This window comes from Euwallacea fornicatus, chromosome 19 (assembly GCF_040115645.1).
Source record: "Euwallacea fornicatus isolate EFF26 chromosome 19, ASM4011564v1, whole genome shotgun sequence".
Lineage (NCBI taxonomy): Eukaryota > Metazoa > Arthropoda > Insecta > Coleoptera > Curculionidae > Euwallacea > Euwallacea fornicatus.
The window spans coordinates 2425776-2444950 of NC_089559.1; the positions used below are offsets into that span (position 1 = coordinate 2425776).

General features: G+C 36.5%; 4 protein-coding genes across 9 annotated transcripts in view; 3 read left to right on the forward strand and 1 right to left on the reverse strand.

Moving 5' to 3' along the window:
• Positions 1-2594, forward strand: part of qless (decaprenyl diphosphate synthase subunit 1 qless) — a 48929-nt gene extending 46335 nt beyond the window's left edge. For both annotated transcript variants that reach the window (XM_066293627.1, XM_066293626.1), the window contains exon 9: positions 1164-2594. In XM_066293627.1, the coding sequence (XP_066149724.1) occupies positions 1164-1385 (222 nt within the window). In that variant the 3' untranslated portion in view covers positions 1386-2594. The remainder of the gene's footprint in view (positions 1-1163) is intronic.
• Positions 2595-4913: 2319 nt separating this feature from the next.
• wapl (wings apart-like) lies at positions 4914-12274 on the reverse strand. Of its 5 annotated transcripts, none has more exons than XM_066293269.1 (19): positions 11658-12272; positions 11303-11449; positions 10804-11013; positions 10521-10720; positions 9792-10117; positions 9016-9450; positions 8798-8959; positions 8484-8642; positions 8299-8425; positions 8161-8243; positions 7979-8106; positions 7678-7924; positions 7217-7555; positions 6693-6915; positions 6520-6635; positions 6339-6438; positions 6100-6279; positions 5851-6041; positions 4914-5742 (listed from the first exon to the last, which is right to left on the reverse strand). In XM_066293269.1, exons 1-19 carry the CDS (start codon positions 11840-11842, stop codon positions 5602-5604), a joined length of 3699 nt encoding a protein of 1232 aa, XP_066149366.1. In that variant the 5' UTR covers positions 11843-12272; the 3' UTR covers positions 4914-5601. The 5 variants fall into 5 exon arrangements, with proteins under 5 accessions (XP_066149366.1, XP_066149364.1, XP_066149363.1 ...); XM_066293267.1 differs by having other exon boundaries at positions 10521-10723; XM_066293266.1 differs by having other exon boundaries at positions 6520-6915; positions 11658-12274.
• Positions 12275-12409: 135 nt separating this feature from the next.
• On the forward strand, positions 12410-14243 carry Hlc (putative ATP-dependent RNA helicase DDX56). Its single transcript, XM_066293272.1, has one exon. It carries the CDS (start codon positions 12529-12531, stop codon positions 14191-14193), a length of 1665 nt encoding a protein of 554 aa, XP_066149369.1. The 5' UTR covers positions 12410-12528; the 3' UTR covers positions 14194-14243.
• Positions 14244-14441: 198 nt separating this feature from the next.
• Gcn5 (Gcn5 acetyltransferase) lies at positions 14442-18755 on the forward strand. Its single transcript, XM_066293271.1, has 14 exons — positions 14442-14813; positions 15463-15562; positions 15820-15965; positions 16020-16288; positions 16349-16506; positions 16561-16707; positions 16757-16846; positions 16906-17054; positions 17112-17320; positions 17446-17666; positions 17713-17949; positions 18004-18149; positions 18347-18437; positions 18495-18755. The coding sequence occupies exons 1-14, from the start codon at positions 14628-14630 to the stop codon at positions 18686-18688; spliced, it is 2343 nt and encodes a 780-aa protein (XP_066149368.1). The 5' UTR covers positions 14442-14627; the 3' UTR covers positions 18689-18755.
• The last annotated feature ends 420 nt before the right edge of the window (positions 18756-19175 follow it).

A 19175-nucleotide genomic window follows, 5' to 3' on the forward strand; every position in this document is an offset into this window, starting at 1 on the left:
ATTTTACGTAAAAATATATGGTAAATCGCATAGTAATAATTTATTTAACTCTCTTAACAAGTTGACTACCACTTCATGAAAGTTATCAAAAAAATAATAATTCTTATGGAATTTTCCATATTAAAAAAAAATCCAAAAATGCGTCACGTGGCGCTCAAGGTGTTTAAGTAATAATGTTTTTTAACAATGTATTTTTAAATCCAATTGTCTTACGGGATCGTGGAGCGAAAAGGGGGGTGCTAGGTGGGGAAACTAAAACGTGGTTTTAGTGTATTTTTGGTTTTTCAAAGGGTGACATATCACTTGTGCCAAATAGTTTTCTTGTGCAGAGGCCACGTTAATATTTTAAGTGGTTTTTAGGTTTGTTAGAAGAAAGAATTCTACGCACAAAAGATTCGGGGCGAAGGTAAGTAGAGGGAGAGCATAAAAAAGTCATGCACTAAACTTCCGTTTTTCGTAAATATTTCAGCAACCACTACATTTACGGAAAAAGTCATAAGAACTAAAGTTACAGCCAATGAAATTTTCTACAAAAAAAATCCAATTAATTTTTTTCATACGAGCGATAGTTTCGATTATAAATGGTTTTAAATTTCAAACATTAATCCTTACATAACTGGGTAATGGTAAAAAAGAGCAGCAAAAAACTTATATATTTATACTCACAATAAAGTTTGAAATTAGAGAATATTACATTTTTTTCGATATCTGATTTCTAGTAAGTAAAAAAAAAGTAAAAAAGAGAATCCAACTAACGCCGAGAGTGTCCTCAATAGCGTACATCGCCAATGTAAACGGATTCTGATTTCTCGTCCCCAAAAATCCCCCTCTACGATATTTTATTCAAATAGTAGCATTGTAAAGAAATTTATCATTTTTTTTCCTTTTTTCAATCTTCCCTTTGACGTCTTGTATTTTGAAAACCGCCCACTTTTAGCCTAAGATAAATTGGGGTAAATCGTCATGTTTTCGCCTTAGAAATCGGCGATAAAATTTTATACAGACCTTTTAGAGACACCTTGTAGTTCTCTCCTCGTTTTTAACTCATTCATACTCAGAAACTCATCGAAAGGTATCAAATTTAATTAAGTTCTATCTTTACTTGCTCGACCAAAAACTATTCGAAATTTTCGAGAATAAATCCACACTGCGTATTTTTTCAGTATCCAGAACTGAATCCCATGATAATGCGCCGCTTCCAAGAGCCAGGAGACGTGGAGAAAGCGTTCGAACTAGTCCACAAGAGCAAAGGCCTAGAACAGACCCAGTTCTTGGCGAAACAGCACTGCCAGGAAGCCGTCCGGATAGCTAATCAGCTGACGGAGAGTCCATTTCAGAAGGGCCTATTGACCACGGCGGACTATGTACTGAATAGGATGAAATAGCGTCAGTCTCCGTAGTTGTTATACGTATCTGAGATGTGTACATAGTGCGAGTGAGTGTTTGTTTGCAGCTAATCGGGAATGAAAGTCCGCAGGACTGACAGTTATTGCAAACGCAGTCATGGGTTAATTATTTATTTATGGGGATTTATTTTAGTCTCGTCATAGCTACCTGGAAATGGTAATGAAATCTGTAAAACTCTAAATATAAGGATCGCTGTAGTGTCTCAAATGGCCATGTCTCGGCACCAATTCTCCGATACGGTGAGATTTCGGAGCCAGTAAAATTAAAAAGCGCTGTAATTTCTGGGGCTGTATAATTAGAAAAAACATTATTATGATATTAATTTCGCTGAACGTTGCCAAGGCGACGAAATGCCTTGAAAACCCACAGAAAAAATGGATAAGTAATCGTCACAAATTGATCGAAAACAAAACGATATATTAAAGCTTGAGTTAAAGGACTTCTTAAGTTTATTTTTATGTAATATAGTAACGGTAAAAGCCCCCAGTCATTCGATTTTAGAGTTTTATTAGATAAAACTTTTGTACTATTTATATAAAAAATACTCCAGTACCTTGAGGATTTTCTTTCTATTTGGTGCCGCTTTTAAATGTCGCTCTTCACACCTAACATGATGATGATGATACAGCATTGATAAACAACATCAAAGTCGAATTTTCATGGCATATCGTTCAGCAAATAATAAAAATCGGAACTTATTGCCCCTGAAAATTTGACATTTTTAGCGTATCTTCTCACGAAAAAACTGGACAGAAAAAGGTGAAGGTTTCAAGAGTAGCCAAAAACGTTCAATTCGAAGACAGAACGCGTCTAAGGAGATTTAAAGAGTTTCTGGGTGTGTAAAGTGTAACAATTCTTACTAACAACGCTGAATTGGAAGCTTTTAAGACACCCACTCCAAAACTCATAATCCCCAAGAGTTAATATGTACTTTTTTAATAAAACTCAATTTTCGAAAAACACGATTGTATATGATGACGCGACTGTAATATCTTTATATGGTGTAAATATCAAATATTCAGTTCTAGCTGTAATCTTATAGGAAAGTTAGGAACACTTTCGGTCGCGTTCTTGAACTTTTATTGTATATATTATCTCATGCTGTACCTATTTAATGTAGACAGTAAAAACTTCTATTGTTATTTTGTAATGTATATTTTGTTTAATATATTATATATCAATCCAAACGGATTCTAATTGTATGTAGCACTATCTTTTTAAAAATTGGAACCAACAAAAAGAAAATCCGCTTTGCGGTTATTCCATTGATTGCAGTTGATTATTAGAGGTAGATAGAGGACAAAACTAGTACATGTATCTATTAAATAAAGCAGAGGAAAAGAATGATTTGATTTTGATTTGTTGAAATATAAAATAGTTTAATACAGACAGTTAGAAGAGACAGTATAAGACAGTAGAAGTCGGTAGTGGCATCAGCTATCGAAGAAATGGTTTTCTTATTATTTGTTCTTGAGATTCTATCCCATATTTCGTATTCACCATTTTATCCAGATTTGCTCCTTTTATAATACTGAATACGGTGTGGGAACCAAGCGTTTTTTGAATGAATAGTACTCAACAATTTACAATGGAAGGGTTGCGCGTCAACAATCATTTCATTCTTTGGCTCGTAGCATTTTATTATTATCTTTCAGTTGCCACTATACCGTCATGGATGTTAAAACATCGAATATTCGTTTATGATGGTTTTGTTGTGGCGAACCTGGTGAGTGGCGAACCTGTGACTACAGTTTAGCGTGAGTTACGTCGCAGATTTGACATTAATTGAAACGATTCTATTCCCACGCGTGAGAATCTTACGTTAAGTTAACAGTCTACTAACAGGAGGTCCAATAATGAAAAAACCTCCCGGCCTTTAACGTAGTGTACACTCTCCAAAAAACATTGAAAGGGTGAGGTAAGCCATACAGAAGAGCCCATTCCGCTCTGCTGGGAAACATGCCTGTTAGGATTGTATTATAATTTACGACCCGGTGTTGCATTTACGCAAGCCGGACTTTGCTCGGCAATAACCGGGATTTTTTGTTATTCCTGAGAAATGAAGTTTTATGTAGGGAATTCTCAGCGACATTCTTTGTCGGAACGTGAATCGTAACTTTGGTTGATTTGGACAAGGCCCGATAGTCCAATTGTCACGTTGCGCTTTAGGCGGTAGTTATTTAAAGGGTTGGCCACGACTTTCCAAAAAAAGGTACGTAAATAAGCATCCTACCCTAAACGTTAGTAATTGAACATCTGTAAGTTTGTATGCGGGGCGTCCTATCCCGAAATGATTAATTGAGAAAAAGCCGTATAGCCTTTTGCAGCTTTAAAACATCATAATTTCAAAGAGAGCTGATCAACAATAAAATATACAGCAAGAAGAAAGAACCCCTGATTGATGGAGAAACTTAGTATCAGGATTTAGAAAACACAAACGGTCAACACTTAGACACTAGAAAAAGTCAATTATGGATGAAAAGGAAGTAAATTTTCCCGAAAATCGATCGCCTTAGATCAAAACGATAACGGAGCAAAAAGCGATAGTTCCTTTTGATTCTGTGATCTGAAGACAAACAACAAAGGCAGTTCAAAAGTTTGATCGAGTTTTTAGTGGGTGAAATCCAACACAAACTTGTAGTACGGATTTCAGTAACGTCTTAGCGACAAGATTTTTTTTACCCCCGGAGCCGCGAGACCCCTAGAAAAAAATAATATGCGAAATAGGCCCCGCAAATGTTCTTTGAATCTGTAATTCAGGTCTCATATTCAATCGTCAAGTTAGTTCTAAGTGTCGATCTGTCATGTATTATATCGTCGTAATTACTGCAGTAAGCGATTTGGTAAAATATTTTTTGAGTTCATTGTCCACGAGCAACATCACTACAACCATGTAAAATTATTCATAAGGATAGTATATCAACCAAACAAGGAACGAATCCCTTAGAATGCCAGATGTAATTTCCTATTCATGATTATAAAATGACATGTTTTTGACCATATTGTTATAATAAAAAACAAATTATATATCAAAAACTAACAATTATATAATTGCTTCAAAAGCGCTTGATTCCCATGACATAACCTGTATTTATTTCCTTCATATTCATTTTCTACATGCAAGACAGGATCGTCTTATTTTATACTATTCTAATTAGATAAATACAAAATTGGTAAAAATGAGCTTCAGTTGTGCCAGGAACGGCAAGCCCCTTCTAGGACTTCCAGATGTTTGCAAGTGAGGCCGCTGGCATTTTCATTAATTGAATCAGGTTGGACAACATTTGGTTCTATAACGAAATTCAGATGATGAGTGCTTCAAAAATTAAAAAAAAAGGTTTAAAGGAGATTCTACTTTAGAAAAAGGTAAGAACCGAAATTTCCGCTTTGTCCGCATGCCTTTTAAAACTCCTTTAATACATTTTTATACTTTTATAGTGTTTGCGAAAACAACATGTTGGGTCAACGTATGTTGTAAAATGAGGGAAGCAATGAAAGACAAAACGTGATAAAAATCGTATTCTTAATATATTTACATATTTGAAAACAATCCAAATCGGACAATTAATACAAAAAATTAGAAATAAATAATATTCTAAAATTGTATAGTTCAAATTTACATACTCCTAAAATCATTGAAGGAGCGCTTACGGAGGGAAAATTGTATTTACACGAAAAATCAACCATAGAAAACTTAATACACTATACTTGCTTTATAAAATATCTCTCTTTTTGTATACAGAAATAATACAGAGAAAAAATAGAAAATAACCTTCTTAAATCATTATTCTACCTAAATATGCAATCGTGGCAGAAATTCTCTTGGCCGTTTGTAATTTAATGTAATTTCAAGGATAGGTACGATGCTTGTTGGTCACGTAAGTGACTTTTTATGATCCGCTTACTTAAACGAGTAGAAAAACTGCTTTTAAAATTGAAAAACACAATATGACAGAAGAAACAAAACAAAAAATTCTTGAAATAGCACTTTTTTGAATTAATCGCCTAAATTCTAGTTCCTGCCATTTTTGATAAAGTATGTTCAGACTTTATGTTATCGTGTTTGCTCCTTGAGAACTAAGAGGTAAAACACGTTAACATCAAACGCCGCTACAAAATTTACCTTTCCCTAAGTCCGATTTTTTACATGAAAACTATCGAATATATAAGGCCTAAGAATGTCGTCAGTCTGTTTTATAAGTACGGCACGACCAAATCGACCGGTTCCGTTTCTTTATGTTCCTGCTGGTAGTCAGTTTTGGTTTCATCGCAAGATTCGAGGAATTTGATCACCTTCTGTGTAGCTTTAATTGCGCACACGCTGGAAGCTTCCGTCTGAAAGTACAGGGCAAAACATTTATTTAAAAACATTCGATTCGCGCAAATTACCACAAGGTACATCATATTATCGAAGGCATAAAAAAATGAACAGAATGTACTCACGGAAGCAGTTAGATTCATAAAATTGAAGAACTTCTTCAACAATTCCACCATATCGGTGAAATTGTTGCCTCGTAAGAATTGCCTGATGCCGACCTGATAGGGTTCGTTGTCCATAATCAGGAAACCAACAACCATCACAATATACGAAGCCAGGAATGTGTATTCCATGTGGGTGCCTGCTTTCTGAAGAACTGCAAATACAGACGATTAACAAAAAATCATGTTTCACGCTTTGCAATCAGGACTTACGCTTCGCAACCGTTTCCTCAATAAACTCCTCGTTGCTTTTCTGCTGCGGCGTTTGCACATCCTGGTCGTGCTCGTCCTTTTCCCCGTCCAAAATAGCGTTTGTCTTGTTTTCGGCTATTTTTGCGCAACTTTCCCACTCGTAATATTGCACAATGAGTGCCTCGACTGCACTTTCTTCCCCTAAAAGTCGCCGTTTATCTTTGATTTGCTGTTAATTATGTTGCGAAATAATGGCTTACTGGAATAAATGCTCTCGAGTTTCGAGGGCGCTTTGGCCTCCATCAGAAGCTTCTTGTTGACCTCCTGATCTTGGATCAAATTGATGAGCAACATCAGCACCTACAGATAAAGTTTCATTTAATGCTAAATATAAATTATTGATTCATCGTCTAATGCAAATTCAAACACGAATCGACTTACCAGAACTCCTAGTTCAAATTTCTTTTGCTCCGGAATGTAATTGGGAACTTGTAGGAGTAAATGTAGACTAGTTTCGATAATCCCCGCGCGGGATCCGATCAACTGGCTACCTATGGCTACAGAGAACAATAAAATATTATTTTGAGCTTCTCGATGAACCCGACATAACTTACATTGTTGTCTGAAATGGTGCGTCAAGTTGATGAGCACCTTGAGCGTGACCATCAGAGCTTCGCGTATTATGGTCCCCGTGGATGACTTGTCTGCGATGTCCGTGACGGGGTAAAGAGGAATTTCGCAATCGCACAATTTGTACAAATTGAAGAGGGTGTCGATCATCATTCCGTCATTGTACTTTAGGATGTACGTCTGGTTTTCTTCATTGTTTTGGGTTACCTGTAGGATATTGAATGTTTGTTGAGACTCAGGTTAAATTTGTACTAGTAATATTTTACTAATTACAGACAGGAGACCTAACACTAAATCCTGACCTGCACAGGGTGTTTCTTTATGTTTAGATTGCTTATGATGCGTCCATTATTACAGATGACGAAAATATGGAGAAAGTGATTAAATATTGCAGGTTGTCGTCGGGACACCGAGTACAAGCGAAAAGTATATGCTATCTATGGCAAACTAAGCTTTTTAATAAGTTGAAATAACATATAGTGGAAAAAATTCAATAAAAAAAACTTACGTTTTCCAAAACTCTAAGGCACCGATCGACTTTCTTTAGTTTATCCAATAGCACGTCTGTCCAACTAACCACATAATCGGACACCTGCCTACAACACTCGTGAATTGTTTTCATAATATGCTCCAGGCCGCCCAGCTCGCGCAGCTCCTCCTTAAACCACTCTCCGGCTCTTTTCGAGGTCAATGAGAGCAGAGTTTCCATGGCCAATTGGCCTGTGGTAATATTTTCCAAGTTTAGGTGCATAGCGTGACCTTGGCTTTGGATTTCGGCGCACAATTCTCGTACTTTTTGCTTATTTTTCTCCAATTGAGAAGTGGTTAGGCCACACTCGTCCAAAGCCTGAAAAATATTACGGTTGACAATGGTATGTAACTAATAGACGGGTAATTAAATATCCATAAAGATTCAACTCTTGCTACACTAAATTTTTACTGTGAGCAGTTTAAAGTCAAAGTAGCTACCTGCTGATAACTGACGTCCGATTCCAACAGGTTGAGCATAAGCTCTAAGCAGTCACGATCCAAGTCCATGTTTAGTCGATCTTGGCTGAGCACAAACATGACGGTGGCCGTGCATAAACCCAAACTTTGATCTTTGGTTGCATCGTGTAGTGCCTTGAAGAACTTGGCAACCGTACCATGTGCGCGGACGTGCATCCTGAAAGCCGGCGCCATGCATTTGGACGCCAGAGTGATTGCCGACAAACACCTGAACAAGCAACAGAAGGGACATATTAATGAGCACAACAAAGTCAATGCTCACCTTGTGCTTATCGGATTATTATCCTGCAACGCGTCCAAAATGTATTCGACATCATCGTTGAATTCCTGAAACTCTCCGATCTCCTGAATTTGGTGGGCTTTTTTCACATTGCGGACCACCATATAGTACTAAAAAATCTTTGTTGGTACAACTAAATAAACAGTATAGACCAGGAAACTCACAGGTTTATCAGTCTTTGCGCACTTCACACTTGTTATGTCTTGAGCATCGTCGACTGAAGAAGTTACCCTTGTCAAGGTATTGCCTATTTTAGCATAAAATTGCGAATAAAAATAAAAAAACACAGGTGAAGAATGCACCTTTAAAATCGAACGCTTCATCCAGTTCCGTGTTTTGAATCTCAGGTCTGGCAGGTGTTTCTCCTCCTTCTTTGTCTGTCCATTTATGTACATATATCGCTCTCCTTTTCTTGGAATCATCATCCACCTAACAAAAATTAAGATAATTGAGTATGTTGATGTTTCTCAAGTCGTACGAAACCTACCAACGCCCTGCTCTTAAAAATACTGCCCTTTTTCTTGGAAATTACGAGCTTAACTGGAAGAGGTTCGGGTGGTTTTTCTAAAGTCTTATCAGAGATTTTTTCCTTGACCGTTTCTACTTCGATAAAGGGCGGTTCGACGCTAGGAACAGGCTGCTTCATCTAAATGAATAATTAAATGATAGCATTAAAACATTGCAAAGAACTAGATAACAGTAGTTCTTAAATATTTTTGAAAAAAACAAGTAGATATGCCAATAATTTTTTGAAAAATAAAAATTGTTCTTAAATTATTTTTCTGGGTTTTCGAGACTTGCCTCCAATTCGGGAACAGTACTGTTTGAATCGCTATCTGTACCCCATTCTTCCTCTATAGTTTTCTTTCCATCTTTCTTACTTAAAGGTTCTTCTGTAATTCCCATTGGTGGCGTTTTAATCTTTATTGGAGGCACTGCTAGTTTTGTGTTTTTCTCCTTAACCTATTGAAAGGAAAAAGGAATACACTTCATGGTAAGATAGATTGGAGTAGTCTCACTTTTGGTTTTTTCTTGACGGGTTCCTCAAAATCCTCTTCCTCTTCTTCATCTACCCAGTCTTTGGCAGTATTTCCTGTCCTATTCCTAGTTCTCAATCCCACTCTCAAATGCCGCGGTACCTTTTCATCTTCCGGCGCATCAGAAACATCCTTCTTTACGTCCTTTTGCCTACCTCGTTTACGTACAGGAGGCACCACTTTCGCTACTTTGGTATTCTGGATTTCCTTGGCAATATTCTCAATGGTTTCTAACGGTTCTTCGTTGAGAGGCTGCTCGTATTCGGCTTCTAATCTCGCCAGCTTCTCTTCCACCGATTCCTCGACCTGTGGAGGCTCACTTGATGCAAATTTGTCAATTTCCATTTCACTATCTTGATCAGAAAGCTGAGAAAACTCCTGATTTTGTGGTGCACTACCGGATGCCTCGAGTTTGAGCTGTTCGAACGAAATATATTGAATCTTGGAAATTTTAATACAGAAAGGTGTAAGAAAAGCCTGGAACGATTGTAAAAAGAGAAGAGAAAACAAATTTTTCGGTATCTTAAATGTCCATTAAGAGACATAAATTACAAAAAACTAGAAATTTAAATTTTGAAGTATTTCATATACAGTGGGTCTAAGATTGTACATACATCTAAACCACTGAATGATTCGAAATTGAGCTCAAATATTGCTAAACTTTTAAAAACGCCGAAAACTCAACTCTTCTTTTGTGTAAAACCTCAAAAAATACAAAAAGCAACGATTCTATGATCAAGAAACACCTTATTTCGTACCTTAAGATCTGCAACATTCGACGGCAAATCTTGCCGAATATTTTCAGTTTGTTCCACCCCTCCATGCAATTCTGCCATCACATCCTCAATACTTTTATTGGTCCCCATTCGGTCGCCGCTTGGAGCTCCATTGGAAGACTCAGGAGCACTTTCTCCTGGTTCTCCATCAGGTACTAAAAGTGACCCTTCTCGAAGACCACTATCAACATCATCTCCTGGCGGATAGGGAGAATCCGGTTTCAACAAACTAGCGTAGAGCGCTCTACGCTCTTCTTCGAATTTTTCGGCAGGCACGTATTGCGGAGACAGATCACTTTGTGTCCCATCTATTACAATAAAAAAAAATACTGGTCAAGTACCAATAGATTGAAATCCTAGCAAGTTTACTAAGAGGATAATACCCCATTGAAATATTTAACAAAGGAAAGATTATTGGACAGTTTAGTGGTTCTCACAGAATTTGCCTTGAAGACAAGTTGCCAATATATTGGTGTAGTGCCGGTTTTTGAAACTTCTGATAAATTTACCAGCAAGATAATTTCGGCGAGAGCGACTACATCAAAAAAAGCATTGATCAATTTCTTTGCTTCCACAGATATATGCTGCTATTGCTCAAAGTGTCAATATTCAATAATTTGCCTTAACTTTACCATATGTTCAATTGAAAAGTTCTTTGTTACTCAAAAATATATGAAGAACACTTGTGAGTGCTATAACTTGGTCAAATACCTTTTTTGGCGGCAGGAAATACCGTCAACTCTGAGGGAGTGTCAGCAGCAGCAGGACTGGTGCTTGGATCCATTTGCATGCTCCTGCGTGCGCTACGCGTGATTCGGCAATTCGAGGGTCTAGGAGGAGTCGTTTGCGGCTGGGAATTTGAATTTTCTCGCAGGGCGCGCGGAGATCTTGTTGGGGAAGTTGAAGCAGTGCTACTGGAACAAAAAGGCAAAGAAAAAATAGAAAATTGATTAATATTACGCATGCTACTGAATGATAATCAAAAAAAGGTTACCTTGGAGTATCAGTTTTCTCAGGATCATCATCATTTATCAGTTGGGATTTGCCCTTGCAAATCCGCAACACTATCGGCGGCTTGGAGGACTCACTAGTGTCACTACGATCTGAATTTCGTCTTTTGGTCTGCTGATTCAGAGTGAGCATTTTCTCATGAGCATTTTTTGATGAGAAGAATTTCTTTGGAGATGACCTACCTCTAGTTTGTCTATAAGAAATTATTTCTCATAGTTAAAAGAAATATGTTCCTATTCAGGATTAACTTTCAAATTTTTTTAAATACAAAAAGAAATTTGCTTGCAAGTCAAAATTAATCATAAAACTATTTAATCAAAAATTTACTTGCACATATGTATGTCTGTGTAAGTATCAAAATTTCAAAACTTAAATCTTGTATACAAACGTCTTTAATTACTCTTGCATCAATAATTTAAATCATATACTACTCAATTATGAAATTTCAATAATCACAGTCTCAAAGGAAATTAAATACTGACCTATCACTTGAATCAAAAGTGCCACAGGACCTTTTGGAAGTGGAACCAAAGCTACTTGTGGCTTGGTAACTTGAAGTGCTATTGGCATCTTGGCTGATGTCTCGGCTTTTGAAGAATTTCTTTGGCTTGGGAGCACTCTCTGCACCTCTTTAAAATTTAAGTACATATTAGGTATCTATGAAGTTATCTATTTTCAGATATATCATTGAAATGTACTAAAAAATTTAGAAAAACAGTCTCAAACATGGGTTAATGTGTTTTAAATTTGAGGTTTATATTCCTGAGTTGCCACGATCATTAAATCATTTTCCAAAAACAGTCTAAAAAGTTAAAATGTGGCATAAACATTACTTACTTTGATTCAGCTTCTTGTCGTCCATTCAATGTTCGAATGCTTGTGAAACTTGTTATACCCCATTTGCCAACTGATGCAGCTGACCGGGCAGCAGAAGGCCTATTACTGTTCTCCTTGAAAAGTGTATCAAAGTGAAAACTATGGTGGCTAGCACCCCTTTTATATTTTCCAAAACCACGGGACATTTTTGGTTCCTCTAGGTCATTCTAGGGTTGGAAACAATGATAAAAACCACGGATCTCTCTCTGACATGATGAATTCTTTGAAAAGTCGATAGTACAAAGTGAAAGGCGATTCAAAAAACCGGAGATTTTAAATGAAAGCACACACCAAAACATTCAAAAGTTGCATTTAAAATCACGGGCATTGATTAAAACATCGCCATTTTTCTTTATGAAAACAATCGTCTGGTGTTCTTTCAGTTAGCGGCTCGTCTAAGAGATGTTTCTATTTGTCAAAAATTCATGGAAATGTGTAGTTTTTGACGAAAAACACGTTAAATTGCTGTAATTTTAGTAAATTTTTACTTTTTTGTTTCTTGTCAAATTGTGGCATAAATACGCTACGTTCTGCGGGTCTACGATTTGCTACAATTGGTATATATTTGTTAGAAGCTACGATCACTACAGGCGCACTAAACTGGGACGTATTTGCTCTCACTTTTCAATATCTTGCAGCAGATAAGGACAGCAACAAAAACCGATTGAGGTAGCCTAAGGACCTATGATTAGTCACACGTCATGGGAAAGTGAGGTTAAGTTGTCATTTGAATAACAAGTATATAGCTCACGTTCTCAGTTCGCCGCTTATGGCTCAGTAAATTATCATTCTTTTGAAAATCTCGATCTGCAAAGGTAGCAATCTTATAAAAATGGATGATTCAGAAAAACCCACATCGTTCCATGTGATGGAACTAGACGATCGTGTATTAAAAGCCATCGAAAAGTTGGGCTGGGGAGCCCCAACTCTCATCCAAGAAAAAGCAATCCCTTTTCTTCTAGAAGGCAAGGACGTCCTCGTGAGGGCACGCACTGGTTCCGGTAAAACTGCGGCGTTTGCCATCCCCATTGTACAAAAAATTTTAAATTTGAAGCAAGTGGCAGCCCACCAAGACATTAAGGCTCTTATACTGGCACCTAGTCAAGAATTGTGCCAGCAAATATATAGAGTTATTAAAGACCTAACTCTAAAATGTTCCAGAGAAGTAAAATGCATTGACATAGCCCCTCAAGAAGACTTGAGTGTACAGAAACCTTTGCTAATTGAGAAACCTGATATAATTGTGGCCACTCCTGCTCGCTGTTTGCAGCACTGTCAAGCAGGAAATATTAATATAAAAACTTCACTGGAGATATTGGTAATTGATGAGGCAGATCTAGTTTTTTCATTTGGTTATGAAACAGAAGTTAAGCAATTACTTGACTATCTTCCTAGTATTTGCCAATCAGTCTTAGTATCAGCCACTTTGAGTGACGACGTTAAGAGCTTGAAAAAGATAGTGCTACATAATCCTGTAACCTTGTCACTGCAAGAGCCAGAGTTGCCACCTGCCAATCAAATCACCCATTATCATATTAGGGCAGAGGAACTTGAAAAAGCCACTATACTTTATGCATTACTGAAGCTACATTTAATCAGAGGCAAAACTATAATTTTTGTCCAGACTGTTGATAAGTGTTACAAAATTAAATTGTTTTTAGAGCAGTTCAAGCTTCGGACTTGTGTATTGAATTCTGAACTCCCCTCCGAAATACGCTGTCATGCAGTCAATCAGTTTAATCAAGGACTGTATGATATCATTGTAGCTTCAGATGAGAAGGCTTTAGAGCAGCCTGACACTGAAAAGGTAAGCAAGCAAGTAAATAAGCCAGGAAAATATAAGAGAGTGAAAGACAAGAATAGTGGTGTGTCGCGAGGTATTGACTTTCAATTTGTGTCTAATGTGGTTAACTTTGATTTTCCCTTGGACATACACTCATACATCCATAGAGCAGGAAGAACTGCTCGAGGAAATAATCAAGGGAGTGTTTTATCTTTTGTCAGTATCAAGGAAAGTAACCTATTAGAGGAAGTTGAAAAATATCTTCAACATGGCCAAGAAAATCTTTCAGTTTTCAAGTCATATGAGTTTAATCTGGATGAAGTTGAAGCATTTAAGTATCGAGCAAAAGATGCCTGGAAAGCAGTGACCAAAATAGCAGTAAGAGAAGCAAGATTAAAAGAAATTAAACAAGAAATTTTCAACTGTAACAAACTGAAGACTTACTTTGAGGATAATCCTACCGATCTGCAAGTATTAAGACATGACAAAGCTTTACATACTGTGAGAGTACAACAACATTTAAGCAATGTGCCCGAGTATATTGTACCAGAAACGTTAAAAAGCTTGTCAGGCATCGTTAAAAAGGGGAAAGGAAAGCGGGACTTTAGTAGAATGTCTGAGTCAACTTCCAAACACATGGCAAAGAGGAACAATCCTCTTGTGAGTATGCAGTTTGAAGGTTTCAAGAAAAAAGTTAAACGTGCTAAACATTAATATGGAATTAATATATCTATTGTGGGTTGAAATATATCTTTTTTATGTTTCTTGAGTTTTTTTCCTTTACATTCTTGCAATCTTAAAAATTAAGATTGAAAATTCAAAGTTAAAGTTTACATATTTTACAATAGCTAAATAGCCTACATGCGCAAATGGCGTGTTTTCGTCCGTACAATGTAGTAAAGTAGAATACTTCTATAAAACATTACTAGTTCCCATCTGACATTTTATTTGTCATCAAAAATTTTCATGAAACCATCCCTTAACCTACTTGTTTGTTGTCCTTAAAGAAAGACGATTTTATTATTTACTACTTGAAAAATAAGTATAATTTAATGAATTATCAATAGCAAGTAAAAACTAAACTATTTAGGCATGTGTTTATACAGTTCATAAGCTAGTTGAACAGAGTTCGATTACTTATCAATAGAATGGAGCAGGAAGCGTCATCATCAATTTTTGCTCAAGGCCCAGAAGGCAGCACTGAAGAGAAAAAGTCTGAGGAAATTGGCAGTCGATGGCGAAATTTGCAAAAAATTCGACAGAAAAAGCAGCAGATATTGCTACTTCCCATGAGCAGAAAGTTACAAAAACTGGCTGTATACTCAAAATGTCAAGTAGGTATCTAAATAGATATAAAGAAAAAGGCAAAAATATAGTGTACTTATAAATTATTGAATAGATTAGAGGAAAATATTCTGGGGCTTCTGTCGCGAGCATTGACGAATCAGCATTAGTTTCTTTCATTTCTTTACTTTTAAAGTTCATGTAAATACTTAGTCTAAAGATGTTATTGTGATTTTATCAGACAGGAAATGTAGTCCTGTCACTGCAGAGTAGATTAATAAATATCTTCATCAGAATGAACTGATTCCTAAGCAGGCTTTGCTCTGGATTTGCTCCTAAAGAGGCTGATATAAGGTACAAATTTGCAGAGCCCAGATTGAGGTATTAAACGGAACTGGTTGTATCTAACCTGCAGAAAAATTTCCCATGATATCCATTAATATGCCCAAAATACTTTCAAATTGTTTTTAACCAGAACTCTACTAATGCATGCTTAGCTGACATAGGCCAGGCTAGTGCTACTAGTTCATTTTTAATGAGAAATAATCATTTGACTGAAGTAGCTAATGTGACGCGAAGCCATCAAATCTCAAAAAAGAAAATAAAACACACATGTGTAAATCTTAGGACATGAATAAATTTTTATGTTGAGTATGATGTTATATGTCACATCTGATTTTTTTTCCTAAATATTTACAGGGTTCCAGCTGTGACTGCATAGGCTGGAAAAGGCCCGAAAGGTCTGAAGTCCCCTTTTCACCAGGGTTTGAGGACAGGTGTAAATGTGAACACACATTAGGTAATAATATAGTTTTTTCCAATTTAATGCAAAGCTGAATTTAATTCTTACAACAAAGATAAACAAAAATAAGTGGTCATTAAAATAGTATTGATTCAGGATTCTAAGCTCCATATGAACTTTATTGCATAAAAATTTTGAATTTTTTAAACAATATATTCAGTTCAAAATCACATCAATTAACATAAATATCCACTGTTTTTGTACCTTCTTCATTCTCAAATTCTAATTCTGCTCCAATGTCTATGTAATTTTAGAAAGTCATATATCCCATCTTCGTGCTAAGACTGAGGAAACAATTAACTGGTTATTAGGCATGGTTGTAGATGTTGATAATATGTACACTGCAATGTCTAGACAAGAAAATCCAGAAACCAAAAAAGTGTATTTATATTTTTACAAAGTAAGTCTTAACTTCTTAGGCAGTTGATATTTGAAAATTAATCAATTCCTTCAGGTTTTAAGGAACTGCGTTTTAACGTTGGAAAAACCAGTAGTGGAAGGGCCTGTAGGGCAACCGCCCTTTGAAAAACCTAGCATCCACAAAGCTGTCACCAATCTCCTTTTATACAAATACTCTCATATTGGTCAGGAATTGAAAACTATGTACGAAATGGTAAAAATATTGTTTCATTGCTTGAACACATGGGATTTTCCCACTCCAAGCAGTCAGAAAAATATAATAAATCCAGAAGAGGCCAAGTTGTATACTATAGAATATACTAGGTAATATTGCTTAAATTACCAGACAAATTTCACTTGTTCAGGGATTGCTCCTCTGGCTAGGTGGTTAGTCTTCTGTGAGATTCCTAAATTCTGCGATTCATTGCCGCATTACGAGACTACTCAGGTGTTTGGGAAGCGATTGCTTAGAGCTGTGTTTAAATACATAAGGAAGCAGATGATGGATCAGTTTCATAAAGAAAGAGATACCATGACATTCGGTTTGATTCTCATCTGCTTAAAATTATTTAAAATAATATAATGTTTGGCTCTAGAACGCAAAATAATGCTTCTGAACAACTTTCCTCCCTTTTTAAACCAACTCGAGGAGGAAATTTATTCTCCAAATTCGCCCATTTGGGACCCGGAATTTAAAGCTCAGCCAATAACATTTCCTCTAGATAGCAGGGGTATGAATCGAGGTAAGTTGATTGAAATGTTTATTTTCGAAACTAAAATGATGTTGATTAGGAGCTTCAAGTTCCAAAAAAGGTGAATTTGAAAAATTGACTGGGGGACCTGTAGATAAAGATGGATTTACCACTGTAACAGTAGCGTCAGGTATTGTTAATGAAAAATATTAGTGAACCATAGTAGTATGTGTTGGACGTGTTTATTAGGAAAAACTATAAGATCAAGTGAAGGGACTCCAAGAGAGGCTAAAAGGAAGAAATTGGCGCAGGATGAAGCATTCGAAGACATTACTACAGAGGCGGTCAATCAGATTATGAATGTAATTGATGATCCGAATTATATGAGCAGCACCGATGTGAGTAACTTTCCATACTTAAAACAGGATTTTGATTAGTCCCAAGCGCACATTTAGATGGTTTTCTCTGAACATCCTGCCCCCACCGACGAGGCTCCGAAATTGGAAGAGAAAAATGGTGTCATTCAATTGCATTTAATTGGTAATAATCTTACACAACCCGTTTCTAAGCAAGTGATGCTGTGGTTTATCGGGTTAAAGAACGTATTTTCGCATCAGTTACCGAGAATGCCCGCGGAATATATCACTTTGTTGCTGTTTGACCCGTAAGTAATTTATCAAAGTTTGACCAATATTAATTATTGCTTTATTAGAATTACCTTCGTGTTCTCCTTCATATTATTTTCTTGCTTTAGTGTATTGATCTTAAAATATTTTATCTTTCTTTAAGGAAACACAGAACGATCGCTTTGATTAAAGACAACCAGCCAATCGGTGGTATTTGCTTCCGGCCCTTTTTTACTCAAGGCTTCACCGAAATTGTTTTTTGCGCACTAATCTCACGCGAGCAAATTAAAGGCTATGGTACCCATATGATGAATCATCTTAAGGACTATCACGTTTCGAAAGGAATTTATCATTGTCTGACTTACGCCGATAAAGAAGCCATAGGTAAATTACATCTACCAATGCGATTTCTTTCTGAAAACCTATATAGGCTATTTCGAGCGTCAAGGATTCTCGGATCACATCAAGCTGAGCCCATCGGTGTATCAGGGTTACATAAAAGAATACGAAGCTGCAACCTTGATGCACTGCGAGCTGAATCCCAAGATTATTTACACACAGGCGACGAGCGTGTTGCAAAGGCAGAAGAAGTTCATCAAGCAGCTGATTTATCAACAGCAACGATTGGTGTCTAAAGTACATCCCGGGATTACCTTTTTTAAAGACGGTTTGTTCAAGACCCCTACGCAATTAGTGGTTTCTAAGTAACCCAGATTTTTAGGAGTCAAAAGTATCCCTATTGAGTCAATTCCTGGTCTAGAAGAAACCGGCTATAAGCCCGCTACCCGTGTTACAAGAGGCCAACACTTGGAAGAATCGCAAGATGTCGATACTCTTACTAATATGCTGAAGACCGTACTTACCGCTGTATGTTCTTTTTTTAACATACAACAAATTTTATATATTTTTATGTTTTATATCTTCTAAACCTAAAGAGATATAGAGCGAATTAAACTGCAACAAAGTTGGCCATTTTGAAGTTTATAAATTAATAAATTCACGTTGACAATAGATTATATTACGGTGTGCCTTATAAAAGTAACCACCTTATATACGGGTTTCAGGTGAAAAGTCACCAATCATCGGCCCCATTTAGACAGCCTGTAAGCAAGGCAGAGGTGCCTGATTATTACGACCATATCAAATACCCAATGGGTAAAGAGGCATTAGCTGTCTTAAATTTTTTTCTATTCAAAAATCGTTTGCTTTTAGATCTTAAAACAATGACCGAAAGACTGAAGTCGAAGTATTACGTCTCCAGGAGGCTCTTTATCGCTGATATGATGCGAATCTTTACCAACTGCAAGATATACAATGCTCCCGAGACGCTTTATTATGAATGTGCGGTGACTTTGCAGCAATATTTTCAGACCAAAATGAAGGAATTGGGTTTGTGGGATAAATAATACACTTGAGTCTGGCAAGTTTCAAATATTGATAACAATGAATAGCTTAAAAACAAAAACGTACAAAGTTGTTTTTATAATAACCACCCAATTTTTTACCCGATGACACCGTTTTATATTGCCATAACTATTTATAACAAAATCTATTAAAATTCAAATATCGATGACTTGACGTTATGGCGAAGGGAATTGCCCAAGGTAATTAGTCGACAGCTAAGTCGAAAATTAACAAGGGTTAACGCTAGCAGTAGAGCTTATACAAAAAGACCAGGGAAGTCAAGTGTAATTGCGGGCCGCATTAAATGTCCCGAAATCTGGAAGCTGACCCAAGGATGGTACTATATAAATTCTAGAAATCGAAGAGCGTTCGTCTAATTAGGGTTTTATAACCTCTGGTTATTTTTATTCATATTCAAAAATAATTTATTAAAATAAGTTTTTCCGAAAAGCGCATAAGACCTCATAATGATACCTTATAAAATAGAGA